This window comes from Channa argus, chromosome 5 (genome assembly GCF_033026475.1).
Source record: "Channa argus isolate prfri chromosome 5, Channa argus male v1.0, whole genome shotgun sequence".
Taxonomy (NCBI): Eukaryota; Metazoa; Chordata; class Actinopteri; order Anabantiformes; family Channidae; genus Channa; species Channa argus.
The window spans coordinates 16,569,015-16,583,061 of record NC_090201.1 but is presented as its reverse complement, the minus strand read 5'-3'; the positions used below and the strand labels follow the sequence as shown (position 1 = coordinate 16,583,061).

Sequence of the window (14,047 nt, the reverse complement as noted above, 5' to 3'; positions counted from 1 at the left end):
ATCCATTTGTAACAGCCAATAAAGTAATTAAGTTGCATCTCAGTTACAGCCAAAAGCTGCATGCTGATATTTTTATTTGTAAGACAAAAATAACAACAGAACGTTTTCATTCCAATATTAATGACTGTGTATTAATTGTTTAATGACTATTAAGTGTTGGAATGTTTGGAATGATAATGACTTAAAGTCATTTTTACCATAATTCCACTAGCAGACCTAATGAAAAAATAATACTATGTATATTCTCTAATGCTATTATGATTGTACAAAACATAGGTGAAAGTAAAATGGGGGTTGTGGGGAAATGCGGATTTTGTCAAGTAATGAAACACAGATAAAGGAAAAGTTGAGAAAAATTTCAGTTTCAGCAATATTAGCATTGCTCATTTTATTCAATCACAAGCATTGTAGCAACCCATTAGCTCTGCTAAATGTTGCCAGTTACACATTTAAATAAAAAAATACACATGTATAGTATACAAGGTGTGAGAGAAATGTTCTACAAATGCCTGTTCATTGTGACCAAATGCATCCTTTGAGCTCAACTTTCACACCTCAGCAGACCTTCTCTCTGCACTGTCTTTAGACCAGCGCTTCCTCAGGAGGGTGTCCCAGCAGGAAACACATAGAAGATCAGTAGTTACGAGGACTTGCAGATTAGGTTCCTGACCACTGTGTATTTATCAATATGTTTTTTGTTTTAGGTTCATTTGCATTGACTCATTCCTTTGTCCTTTTGTGTGAATTCACCTGTGAGCTTAGTGGTTGAAAGGCCAAACACAACTTGTTGACCCTTGTCAATCTGATTGGCCCACTATGAGTGAAAACTGCTCTGCTGTGTCTCTTTTGCTGGATGAACTTCACCATAAATATAATTTGTAAGCATTGCCTCTAACCTGCCTTGTAGTTTTTGCCACAACACAAGGCAAATATACATAGTCATACAGTATATGGACTTAACTATAAACTATGAATTTACTAACTACAAGTGACAACACAACAACAGCTAAAACATCACATCACAGAGAAGGCTCTAAATCTAGTTTTCTGTGGTTCTATGAGAAGAGGACATAACACAAGTATTAATTCCGCAGTGTAGGACTAAACAGAAGAGAAAGGAAAACAGCCAAAACATTTTTGACAAAATTGTTAAGCATTAAAATCAAGTTGTTTCTTTTGAAACATTCCACTAGATTACTGCAACAAATATTAATTAAGGCACTTTAACTTAAAATATGCTTCCTTGCTGCCTTAATATTCTATGTTATCTGAAGTTGTACTGCACTGAAGATAGCACAAGATGTGAAATCCACTTATTGTGATCTCTATCTATTCTGAAAGTGACAAAAGTATGGTAGAGTTTTTAAAATTTCAGCTCATCTGAAATATGTTTTTTAAATCATAAAGACTTGTGATCCATTCAAGATTCACAAGTTTGCAAATTCCTGTACACATTTCCATTTGAACAATGTTTTATAATTAAAGAGTTAACTCAAATTTGCATATTGTATTATTCTTCCAAAAATGAAATCAAAGTTTATATGCTAAATTTACTTATATTCTCAAATTATAATTTTGGGTCACAAGACATGAACTCGGGATTTTTAAGCTGAAAACTACAGCAGCAATTTGTTGAAACAAACATTCACACTATTTCACTAAATTACACTATGAGATTGTTTTTAAATAATTTCTTAGATAAAAGGAAACAACAGAAAAGCTACTTTGCAACTAGCCTTAAAGGGACTTGTACACAAAATAACAAGGAAGAACACTATTCAACAGACCAATTGGTACACAAAGCAAAAAGATGAAATAATTCCCCAAAACAAGGAATAGTCAAACAGCATAGACATGGTATTTTCATGCCAAATGTATTGGCTAATACATGTGCTTGTTAATTGGCAAAGGTCCTCTTGTGTCTAACTGAAGCCTAATCTCCCTGTCTTTGTGGCATCATCTGTTGAACATCACCATTGCACCGTGTCTGGGGCTGCTCTTCCTGCCTCGCTGCACTGGGCAGGGAGAGTGCAGAGATGGTGGCAGTCTGTGTATCCGGAGACTTTTCACTAATAGCAGCTTTTATGCTGGCAGGGACAGTATCACTACTGCCAGGTTGGGGAGCAGGAGTGCCACCGGGTGTGCTAGGGTCAGCTGCAGCCCCTGCAGCGAGACTGGAGGCCCCAGAATCGCCCTGCTCTGATGCTCGAAGCCTTTTCATAAGTGTGGTCACTCTAACAGCTTTCTGTGAGTAATCAAACAAGTTTTTAGTTTGTATTAAGTGATAACATACAGCAATTGTTATGAGTGGATTATTACAGTGAAATGTGATCAGTGCAAACTATGTCAGAGTAAATTCTCTGAGGAAGGCCTCTATGATGTGATAACAATAGGATCCTAAAAATATATAAGTGTAGCATGGATTTATGATTCTATGCAAATCTGAGCACCTGGTTTCTTACATTTTGTGAGGGGAAAATGTAATTAATGGAAATAAAAATAGCATGGCAATATGACCTTGAATGCATGTCAAAATTATGGTTATAGTTACACACATTTTATATATATATATATATATATATATATATATATACACACACACATACAATGCTAATATATTATGCAAAATGTATTGATATGAGGAGAAATACCTTCCACTTAGCTTTGGCAAAATTCTTTTCTATCTGTGCACAAACACCATCCTTGATGTTCTTGTCTGAGGCAGCATTTCCTGAAATCCTAAGAAAAAAATGTTTACAGTAAATTATTAAGGTTTATACCTTAAGTAGTGTAGTTGTTTTATATTTGATTAATTTTACCATTCATGGGCAATAGCTTCCTGTGCAGTCAATCGCTGATCTTGATCCACTTCCATCAATGATGTCACCAAGTTTTTGGCTGTGAAACACATTACAACCCCAGTATATCATCATCATTGCAATATTAAACCTTGAATACATTATCTGTAAAAAACATAATACAATTACATTGATATACAATATATTTTTTGTCATTCATTTTATCTCCTACCAGAATCTGAAATGTCATCCCAATATGGTGAATCAAATTCATAGTCCCCTGACAAAATCTTTAAGAAAAGGTTTTTATCACGATTGTCAGAGTCATCTTCATCTGCGTCATCATAGAAAGGAGGGTTCCCAGACAAACTGTTCAGTTGGTAAAACAAGAGCATGATTTTTTTTTAAAAACTCATTTTATTATTCTAAAGGCATTAATGTATTTGTAAACACATTAAAGGGCACTTACAGTATATACATGATGACACCTATGGCCCAACAGTCCACAGGTCTTCCGTATCTGAGCCTCCCAACCACCTCAGGAGCTGAAAACAAAAACAAGCTTCAAACACACAGCTCTGGACTAACTAATCAAGGTTTGTTCCTATGCACACTATATTTACTAAATTCCTAAATTCAGGTGTTGTGCTACATACCAAGGTATTCTGGAGTCCCACATGGGTCCTTGATGAGTCCATTTTCCAGTTTTGCTAACTGGAAGTCACTGATGACAATTTTGGAGTGCTTCAAACGATTAAAGTACACCAAGTTCTCCAGCTGAATAAATAAACAAATAAAGTTGTATCAAACTGGAAATGAAATAATCTGAATCCACAATGTTTTGTGTACGTGAATAAAAGTCATTGTCTCTTAGTGAGATGCTGCTGTTTTTCACTAGGTGTCAACAGTAGCTATACTATACCTTCAGATTTCTGTGGACAATTTTCAGAGAGTGCAGGTAAGCTACAGCTTCCAACACCTGCCTCATAACATTACTGGTGTCCCTTTCTGAATAGTAGCCTTGATCTAAGATCCAGTCAAACACCTCTCTGCCTGTAGCACTGAAGAGATGGGACAAGCAAGTTCAGCTTACACTGAAGATATAAATGTCCATTTTACCATGTTGAATAAAACTTCAGTTTAATGAGATGAGGAAGCACATTGCACAATGTTCTGTGCCAAAATATCTCTCAAATGTCTCCATGAGTACTCACAGCTCAAGAAAAATGAAGTACTCTTTCTTAGTTTCAAAAGCGTCAACCAGCTGGAGGATGTTGTGATGTTTTACCCTTTGAAAATCAAGAAAAGGGGGAGGACAGAAAAACAGGAGCAAGAATAGATGGTTATGAGTGGGGTTAAAATGAATAAATAGAGACAATAAGTGATGTAAGACAGCTACACTGTGTCTATACAAGATAATACAGAAAAACATTAGTTGTACTAAAATTGAAATGTGTTTTAGGACAAATTATTTGTGGGTTTTGGTCTTTTCCTTAAATTTGTTGATATTTAGGAAAAAGTGTTTCTGGTTTTAGCCATTAAGAGTGTGAAAGAGAATTACTGGTAAACACATATAATAAAGTAGTATAGCCAACACTTATAAAAAAATAAATAAATCACGTTACAATTTGGAAGACAAACAGTTTAGTAATGTAGTAAAATCTGCACGAGAGTTCCTCAATTTCTCCATGTTTACTACTAATGTATAACCTTTAAAATATACAAAGGTCAAACTTCAGGCTACATGTATTTGCACCACACTTTGCTACATTACTCACAAAAAGTTAAGGATATTCGACTTTCGGTTGAAATTTTTGAAAATGTAAAAAGTTCATGCTACAGTCATATTACACCATGAAAGTAGGGCATTTAAGTAGAGGCATGCAATGGACATTTCTTCATCTTAAACAATTTATTGAAACCAAAGCTAACAACAGTGGTGGGTATACCAGAACCAAAAATTTCAATGTCTCAATAACTTGTCAATTGTTAGGTGTTGTCTTGGTATCATGATGTCAAAATGTGAACAGCATGTGACAGAGGACTGTTTAAATACAAATTGTCATTGAACCACAACATATAGTGGTTGATAATTCACGTTGTAATTTTAATCACTTTGTTAGAGAACAGCATGTTATGCAATAAGAACTGAAACCTTGAATGGTTGAACGTGCATTCAAAGTTCAGAGAAGGTCAAATTACATTCACCTGTAAAGGTTATAGTGCATTTTAGGTGCATTTTGAAATTTTACCCGAAAGTCAAATGTCCCTAACTTTTTGTGAGTAGTGTATGTCTTTGTCTTGACCTGAAGAAAGAATTTTGCTGATCATTTCTGAATACACTTTGTCTCAGCGCCAGGACTGTGATTCAGACACGCACGCTTGATAATGAGGAGCCTAAAACATTACTTACATCTTTAGGATCATTATCTCATTCTTGGCAGCTTTCCTCACTTTCCTTCCATCCTTTTTGTGGAACTTTTTACAGGTGTACATTTTCAAGGTGTTCCTATCCTTCGCTCGGAATATCTCACAAAACTCCTCTCTTTAAAAAAGACACAAAATGTAACAAGCATCACAATTTGTGCAATTGGATTTAGTAATAATGCCTTTTGTATATTTGCAAGATATTACTTACGACTTAACAATTTGTCCGAGGTCATATTTATCAGTCACCTCTGAGGGACTGTTGTAATCCTTCTTCTCCCCAAGTGTCAAACACCCAAATGGCATGGCAGCTCGTGCCCTAACCAGGAAATGTCCTGCTACAACACAACCTATTAACAAAATTCAAAATGTTAGAATTGATAGAATAATACAGGTTTGTATTGATAGAGGGCAGACATCTCCATACTAAAAAGTGGGTCAGAAAATCAATGAGCAGCTGAATCTCAAAAATATACATCTGGAGATGTAGCCCTTAATAATGGGGAACTTAAAATTGCTGTAGCTGTATTATTGCACAAAATGCTGTGCAAATTGCTTTACAGAGTAATAAATGGTTTCATTAATGAGTAAAACAGAAATCGTAGAAATTGCTGTTCAGTGATACCACTTAACACAAAATGAATACTGTAAATCAATGCACACATTTATTGGGAGCAGTTTGGATGCATGATTACGGCTTTCTACAAAACCTTTTTGATTATACATGTAGTAAAAGGTAAATGTAATCGGGTTCATGGGAGCAAAGTATTTCAAATTAGCACAAGAGCAACACAACATAAAAAAGAGATTTTGTAAAACATAATCCTGCTTACTGAACTCTTTCAGATTGCTAGATATATTTCTTTCCAGTCTGCAATGAGTCAGCTATGTAATACTGCAGCAGCTGCTGCAGCAGCAGCATTATTCAACTGTCTGCTTTCTATAGTAAAGAATATTTAGATTTACTTGAGCCTTTGCTGTAGCTGAAATTCTTCTTTCCTTTTTACATTTTGAAAGACTAAGTTATCCCGCTAACTTTGGAGAAACAAATTAATTTTGTGTCTTAATTTCTGCTGGCAAGGCTGTGAAGGTTAATGTTGGGATATGCATGATGTTTTCAGCATTATATACTGTACATACAGTACATCTCACAATATAGAAAGAACCTGATATTTAGGAATTATACTGTACAGTGTTACAGGAGTCAAGTGTCTCAATTGTAGGTTTGAGTGTTGTGGACACGATTTTCTATCACACTACAGGGCATTTTAAATAAAGTACAGTTTATATGCAGTAACATTATTTATTAAGGTAAGGTAACACAACTGACAATTACAACCACATATGTACTGTAATTGCACAATGTACACAACATTTTTAACAGTAGATAACAAACAGCCCAATAGATATAATGCACCCACTTGAAGTCCTTTAACACATTTCCATGCCAGTTTCACAGCCTGGCTACATAACCCCACTGCTTTTGTTACCATGAAAATAGAGCTTGTGGACATAGAATCATCTAACACTAAATTTGCTATTGCCTGCTGTTTTAAGCATCTTGGTGTTGGTGAATTTTGTGTTGTTTGAATTAAATAATTACTTTAGTACCTTTTGACTAATACTTTTACTGAAAGCATCTAGTAGAAAAATTTGTACTTGACCTTCGAAATGTATTTCTGCAATTAACTGCAAAGCTGGAAGTATATACTTACTGTACTGTAAAAGGACAGTAACTTGAATTGTTGCTACTGCACAACAGAATGCTATAAGCCCACCAATAGCAGCTCAGGTTTACTGGAGACATATAATGCTTGTATGGAATAGAATCACTGTTTTTTTTGGCAGGCCTTACACTAGAAAAAGCGAGCACAGAAGAGTGGGAGTAGAGAAATTCTGATTGAGGTTCTGTCTGGAACCTCCAGACACTATAAGAAGAAAATAGTTTTTGTGACTATAGTATCCAGTAATATCTATACTACAACCAAGACTCTTTAAAAGAAAAAAATGTAATCTGAAGAATTCACACTAAGAACGTGCTCTATTATTCTTTATTTCTCATAAGCAGATTGTAATGTTAGAGAGCACCCTTTAGTTGAAGACAGCAGGTTGTGCATAAAGTGTGCTACTGACCACATGGGGACTCATTACTCTATGATCCAGTCTCCACAGAGCTGTGAAGCTGATGGAAAAATGTAACATTATGCAAATTGCTTGGTTCTTATGACTACAGAGTCTGTTTGCCCTGATGTTACAAATTGTATCCCTTTTACTAATACAGATTTAATGGATCTTATCTGTCTTTAGTCCATATGCTGCAAGGAGAAATTAAAACATCTACATCCATGTTTTTAATTCTTATGAATACAGCCCAATAAAGTAATGTGGGGTATTGAAGCGCCCTAGTGCTCCTCTTTTTTTTTTTTTTAGCTCATTTATACATATCTATAACATGCCACTTTGACATAGTGTCAACTTTTTACACTCTGGGTTGATTGATTTCACCTCCCATTGCAGCCTTCCATTTCCCTCCTATTGCAGCTTTTACTTGGGATATGTACAAGGTGGCTTATTGGTAAAACACAAACTGTTTTAATGTTTTGTTTTAGATTTAGATTTATTTTAAGCTTAAACATTACTAAATGCACTAAATAGACAAAGACATTATTAATTTATTAATAATTACAAATACAGCATTCCTGGTTTGATTCTGATTGGTCTTTTTTGCATGTCATTCCCCTTCCCTTTTCTGTCTACATTTCATGTCTTATTTTCTGTATAACAGTGTCTATATGTCAAATAAAGACAAAATTAAAAAGCTAACATGCATGTGAACTTGCTAGTCAATATTACCATTGCATTAGTTTTATTACAATAATGGTCAAAGATCAAAAGTGGACTTAGTTAATACTGTTTGTGGTAATACTGTATGTGTTGCAGCAAAAGAAAGAACTTACAGTTACTAGCACTAATAAATGAGAAATTTCTGGCAGGTACAGGACTACACACTAAGGAGTGGGCCCTGACAGACAGATGCTGGGTATTATAGTATTCAATACAACATAATATTTATTTTTTTCATTAGTCACAACTTTCAGGATGATAACAATGAGATGCTGGATAATGTGATATGTTATATAATAGAATAGTACAGATTATTCACAAGTGGTGTAGGCTGAGGTTGATTTGAGTGATGGGGAGTTATTTTGCTAGTGTACGTCTTTACATCTCTAATGTCTGTCAATTAAAAATACTCACATCCTGTAGTTAAAACTATACTGTAGTTAAAATTCTAAACATGAATTGAATAAAAAGTGTTTTGGTATTGTATTGACATTAATTCATTAACTGTATTTCAGGCCACTGCCAGCACCAGTTAACAGCACCTCTATTACTTTATGTGGAGGTCTTCATGGCACCCTAACACTAAAACAGAGCTGCTTTAATCCTGTTAAATTTGGAGGTCAACTTAGACTAAAAAACAAAAGTCTTTTATGCCACCAGTGTTTTTACTATTTAAGCTTGACAATAATTTTAATCCCTGACTATGATTTTACTCAGGGCTGTGTTTTTACCAGAAGCATGCATAGGTAAAGATGTTTCCCCAGACTAAGAGAATGAAGGCAGAGAATGTAAACTACCTAAGAGTCCATCTCTTACTGCAGAACTCTAGCCCAAACAATGACACATTTCAATCCACCACTTTCCTGATGCAGCTCATGGCCCTTTGCTGTCCTCGAGGGGAGAGCTGTGTGTTCACCTTATTTTTGGAGTAGAATGAGCATTTTGGGGACTTATGCCAACTAAATCACATCCTCAGCACAAATCCCGCAATACCCCAGACTCAATTAGTATTTTCTGGCTCTCACTTAGTTTCACACAACTGCGTACTGTACATGCCTTACTTCTGTGCACTGCTCATTCAGACCATTACAAGACACAGTATACGAAGTGCACCAACACAGATACATTTCTGTGTATTTATTCAACACATATTTGTGGCCACTTGAGCATAATCCTTTCTAAAAAGCGAAGAACTAAGCTCCAATTGACACTGAAGCAAACAATATTACATCTCATGTCGAATGGGCCTCGTGGCAAACTTTGATGGCCTCTGTCACTTGAACTTGAATAACATAACAGCCACCTCACGAAGAAAAACATTATCACGCAGCCATTAGATCTCACGACCAGTCTCTACAGCGGTTCTCAGAAACTAGAGTCACAATACCACAGTGCACCAAACACTAAACAGAAAGTATGATAAGTCAGACAGAAATTTGTCCACACTTTTCATTCAAAGCTATCTTGGAGATAAAAGGCCTGTTCTCCACCAGAAGAAAAAGACAGAAGGGACTTGACTATTGCTGAATCAGAGGTCTTTTATCTTCGCTTTTTGAAAGATGTGAATCAAGTGTTCTTCATTAACGGGAATGTAAATGTTTCAAATTCAGACTGTTGCACAGCTCAGCAGTGACAAAAATGAACTGTGGACACCCGTGGGAAATAATGACAAAGGCAGTGCTATTCAAATCTCCATCTATTTAATTTCCCAGTTTAAAACTACATTACAAAACTACGTCTTAAACTACATTTCTTTTTTTTTCTCAAGTAAAACTCGCCACAATATGCAAACTGTAAAAGACAGTAATAATAATTGAGTAAACATTTTTAATAATTTTTATGCATAGTGTATATATTTATTTCATAAAACATTTATTTGTTATTTGTTGTTAAGAAAAATCATTGCTGAACAGATGAAGGCTGGAATAGACAAAAGGCATCTTCAGCAGGCGTATGTGAACAATACATGAATCACCTTTTCCAGGCAATTCATATGATGTGTTTGTGGGGGTTACAGTGAGCAATGCTCTCACTGTTCGCAGGTAAACAGAGGGGCTGGCAGAAGGGCAGGGCAATGAAATGATCTCCATAACTACTGTGTCACAAAGTCCCTGCAATAACAATGAGGGATTCATGAGGAATTCAGTATCAATATATCTAGTAATATGTAGCATGATATTTTGTGTGATGTTTATCTAATAACATGGATACTGTCACCTTGTTAAGGCATACATGTTATACCATACTACTGTCTACAGAGAGTATGAATTTTAACCTTTATTTGATTTATTTAGAATTAAATGCTAAACTGAACCCCTTGAACTTATTACTAAAATGTGCCCTGTGGAGTTTTTAAAAAATTGGTTATGTGTACCAAAACAAATTGTGTGTGTACAAGTTGAATGAGTTTTCTTCTTCTAATGAAGGATTTTGCAAATGTATATAGCTGATATTCATTCATATGAAAAGAGCTGCATGCTTGTCCTGTCTCCTTATTAGGGATTGTGAATCATAATATAATATGGACTAAAGACCTTGAGATAATGGAGGCCTGGTAACATCTCAGACAACCATCACCGGTGTTATTATACAGATTAACAACAGAGGTTGGAAGATCCATGCTCACACTATGGTCTAGCTGCAGCCTGAGGGGGATTTAACTCATCTCAACATGTTGACATGATTTTTGAGAAAACTTTGTAAATTATGCATTTACTGGATGATGTTATGGCATTTAAAAACTACTGAATTTGGCTTGACGTGGTTCCTCAACTGCAAATCTTTAACATCTTTAGTTAGCACCTAATAACCCTTGAAAATGACCACAAATGTCAAATAAGGGTGTCAGATCTGATGGCAATTTTACAACCAAAGCAGCTACTGTCGAAACACATAAAAACGTAAAGCATGTTTAAAATATCTCAGACACTCCTACTCCAACTTTCCAAAAGAGTGATGTATTTTGGCTCTGTGTTCTGGCATTCAGCAGTGCACTCATTGGCTGAACAGACATGTTCATTTAAAATCCATACTTTATTAGCTTGAACTCAGAACTGTGTGCCATAGATCTACTCTGCCATATTTTAACTTGTGTTATATTAGGCTGCATTCTAACTTTTTAACACCATAACTGAGGCATCTGCTGAGTCGTTCTGACTGACACAGAGGGAAAGTAGAATATGTGTAATGATTCAAAGTTATGTATGTGTGCAGGTGTGTAGTTTAAGCTTTTCTGGGAGGCAACTAAGGTGTGTGTACTCCTTTGTATAAACGTGATTACAAATATGTGACCTGTTTCAAATGTTTTACTTTGCGGTAGCTATTTTGGAACTCAGGTTGGTTGGTCAAAGTCATGTGAGAGAGTGGCTGTATGCCAGAGAGCTGCGATTTTGGCCTCAGCTGAGCTGCTTCAAAGGGAAAGGCTTGGTGACAGGGGGCAGATGGTGGTGATGATATTTGAGCCAAATTTTAAAGCCTGTAACGCCTCATTTAAGATCTAAAAGTCGCTCTTGCTGGCTGTAAACACAAAGAACACATTTACACCTGCAATTTTGAAAAATATTCTATCAGAAATGAGTGGAACAGAGTAAGTGTTTGTTTTTCTCCAGCTACTCATCCAGGGAGGTGAGGTAAATTTTGATGAGTATGAATCAGTCCTTTTTTGTGCTGGGCTCTGTTTGCACTGAGTCTACCATTCATCTCTTCTTCAGGCATCAGTGGCTCATCTGACCAGTTTCTTCTGATGTTGTTTTGTTGCCATGGTTACCAAGCGCTACTGTATGCACCTTAGTAATGTCTGTACAGAATATCTCTCCTCATACTGATCGATGTTACTGCCCAAGACATCTGGCACTGCATGTAAATGAAAGTCAGTTTACTTCTCTTTTATTTAGAGTTAACTAAACAAAATCCCTCAGAATGTCAATCAAACTACACTATATTTTATATTATTTTTCATTTAATTAGTTTACCACCTTGTGAAATGAAAATAATGTGTGCCAAAATAAACTGACATGTACAGATTGTTAAATGAAACATGCTGGAATACAGGTGCTTTATAAATAAAGTTGGCTTGGCTTGGCTTCGCTTGGCTAAACCATCCAATGTGGCGTGAAGTCTGTTACAGTAAATACAGGAAAAGGTTTTACACTAGATTGCAATAATTCTTCCAAACATTCCATACATAAACTCAGGCATACAGTATTACTGTATGTCTGGGTTTATGTACACTTGATTGCAATAATTCTTCCAAACAATCCACACAATAACTCAGGCATACAGTATTACTGTATGTCTGGGTTTATGTATGCAATGCATTTTTAAAGATTTTACTTAATATACCTTAGATTTGTTTCTTATAACAGAAGTCTCAACTATTTCCAATTATATAATCCTTTGTATTCTACAAAGTGTTTTGCTCCATTTTCTTTGCACCGACATACAAGTCTCTAATTTTCTCTGACCAATTAATTAAGTGCACAGCAAGGCTTCACAGACTTTTTTGTGTACATTTTAAATAAAGGGTAGGCTACTTGTAATGCCTTTGGTTTGATCAATAACACTGGAATCGAAACTGTTGCTTTTTCTTTTTAATGGTTTATTCAGGAGAGAGGCAGGCAGCTTCACTATTCTGAGCAGTCGAAGCACTTGTCCTTCTTCTGGGGTGTAAGAAGTGGTGGTTTTGACATTAACAAGCAAGTGGGTACTGCAATCACAAGCTGGTTGGGTGTGAAATTATGACAAATAATGACAAGGGAGCAGGGACACTGCGAGACTGTGAGTCTGAAAATGTGAACTCAGAAAGTGCTGCAGTCTGAGTGCACCAAGAGCATGCTCATCTGAATCTTAGTGAACTTCAATTTCAAAGATGGTATTGTAAATTAACCTGTTGAGCTGCTGAGCATAATTATTAAAATACAGGACTAAAAGTAAAACAGCTTTCACTGACTATAAACTGTAAATGTGTTGACCACCTCACTGCTCAGCTCAGCAGTTCAAATATACAACATCTGAGCATCACCTGTGCTGGACTGATGCTGCAGCTGCACAGATCTGATCAAAACTATCGTGCAGGTTCCTTCATGACTGGTTACCTCAGCAAAATAAAATGTTTCATTGCGCAAAACTTTTCGAAACAAATCGCGAGTCGTCTGTTTCAGTATAATAGGTGGGCAAAGAGGACAGTCAGTGAATGGATAAACCTCGGAGAACATTCCTCAATACTCTTGACTTCTCGCGTTTTTGACAGCAATGGCTTTGTAATGTAATGACGGTAAACCAAAGATTGAGCAGAATGCGCTCACTTACCTTCAAGTAAACTCAATCGAGACGCAAATCCTCCGTCTGATATTTGAGTATTTTCCTTGTGTAGCTTCACTTTTCTTTGGATGATTCCACTGATATTACAGCCAGTGTGCTATCAGAGAGATGTAAGATCCTCGAGCATTTCCAACAAGTCAGCTTGTTCACGGGAGTATTACGTGAACGTGTGATGGTAACAGCGCGCTATGATGCAGGATGGAGGGGAAGTGTGTATGTGTGTGTGTGTGTGTGTGTGTGTGTGTGCATCAGTGCAGCAAACGTTTTCATAACAGCATCGTCATTTTGAGGCTCTCGAACAGTGAATGAATCTGGTGATGTTTGAGCTGCTCAGCTGGAGAATGCACGTCAGTTGAGGACGGAGCAGGATCAAAATATTTTTTTTTCCCAAAGTCTCTCCGGAAGTTGGTGACAGGTTATGGTGACCATCTCCCAAGAACAAAAACAGTCTCTCTATGCCCTCCAAAAGTCAAACTCACAAGCCACATCTCTGTTTTGGTCCTATGGAGAAAACATCAGTGTGGTTTGTTGCATCAACATAAATTTCACACCTAATTATTATGTACAATGAAATACAAATCACAAAACCACATACATTATTAGTGATTCCCTGGACAATGTAGAGGTAGAGTAAGCTGATCAAACACAGCCTGAATGAT

General features: G+C 36.2%; 1 protein-coding gene across 1 annotated transcript; it reads right to left on the bottom strand.

The window, feature by feature from the left end:
- Positions 1–356: 356 nt before the first annotated feature.
- LOC137127248 (caM kinase-like vesicle-associated protein) lies at positions 357–13,798 on the bottom strand. Its single transcript, XM_067503947.1, has 11 exons — positions 13,377–13,798; positions 5,437–5,575; positions 5,212–5,343; positions 4,013–4,087; positions 3,721–3,859; positions 3,455–3,575; positions 3,268–3,343; positions 3,031–3,167; positions 2,820–2,898; positions 2,652–2,739; positions 357–2,245 (listed from the first exon to the last, which is right to left on the bottom strand). Exons 2-11 carry the CDS (start codon positions 5,529–5,531, stop codon positions 1,934–1,936), a joined length of 1,254 nt encoding a protein of 417 aa, XP_067360048.1. The 5' UTR covers positions 5,532–5,575; positions 13,377–13,798; the 3' UTR covers positions 357–1,933.
- Between the last annotated feature and the right edge of the window lie 249 nt (positions 13,799–14,047).

Excerpts from the sequence above, each read along its gene's own strand:
- LOC137127248 (XM_067503947.1), bottom strand. The coding sequence starts at position 5,531 with ATGCCATTTGGGTGTTTGACACTTGGGGAGAAGAAGGATTACAACAGT. Across the intron at positions 3,168-3,267 it reads GGTGTCATCATGTATATACT|TTTGTCTGGGAACCCTCCTT; the intron begins GTAAGTGCCCTT and ends CCAACTGAACAG. Across the intron at positions 2,246-2,651 it reads TTGCCAAAGCTAAGTGGAAG|AAAGCTGTTAGAGTGACCAC; the intron begins GTATTTCTCCTC and ends GATTACTCACAG.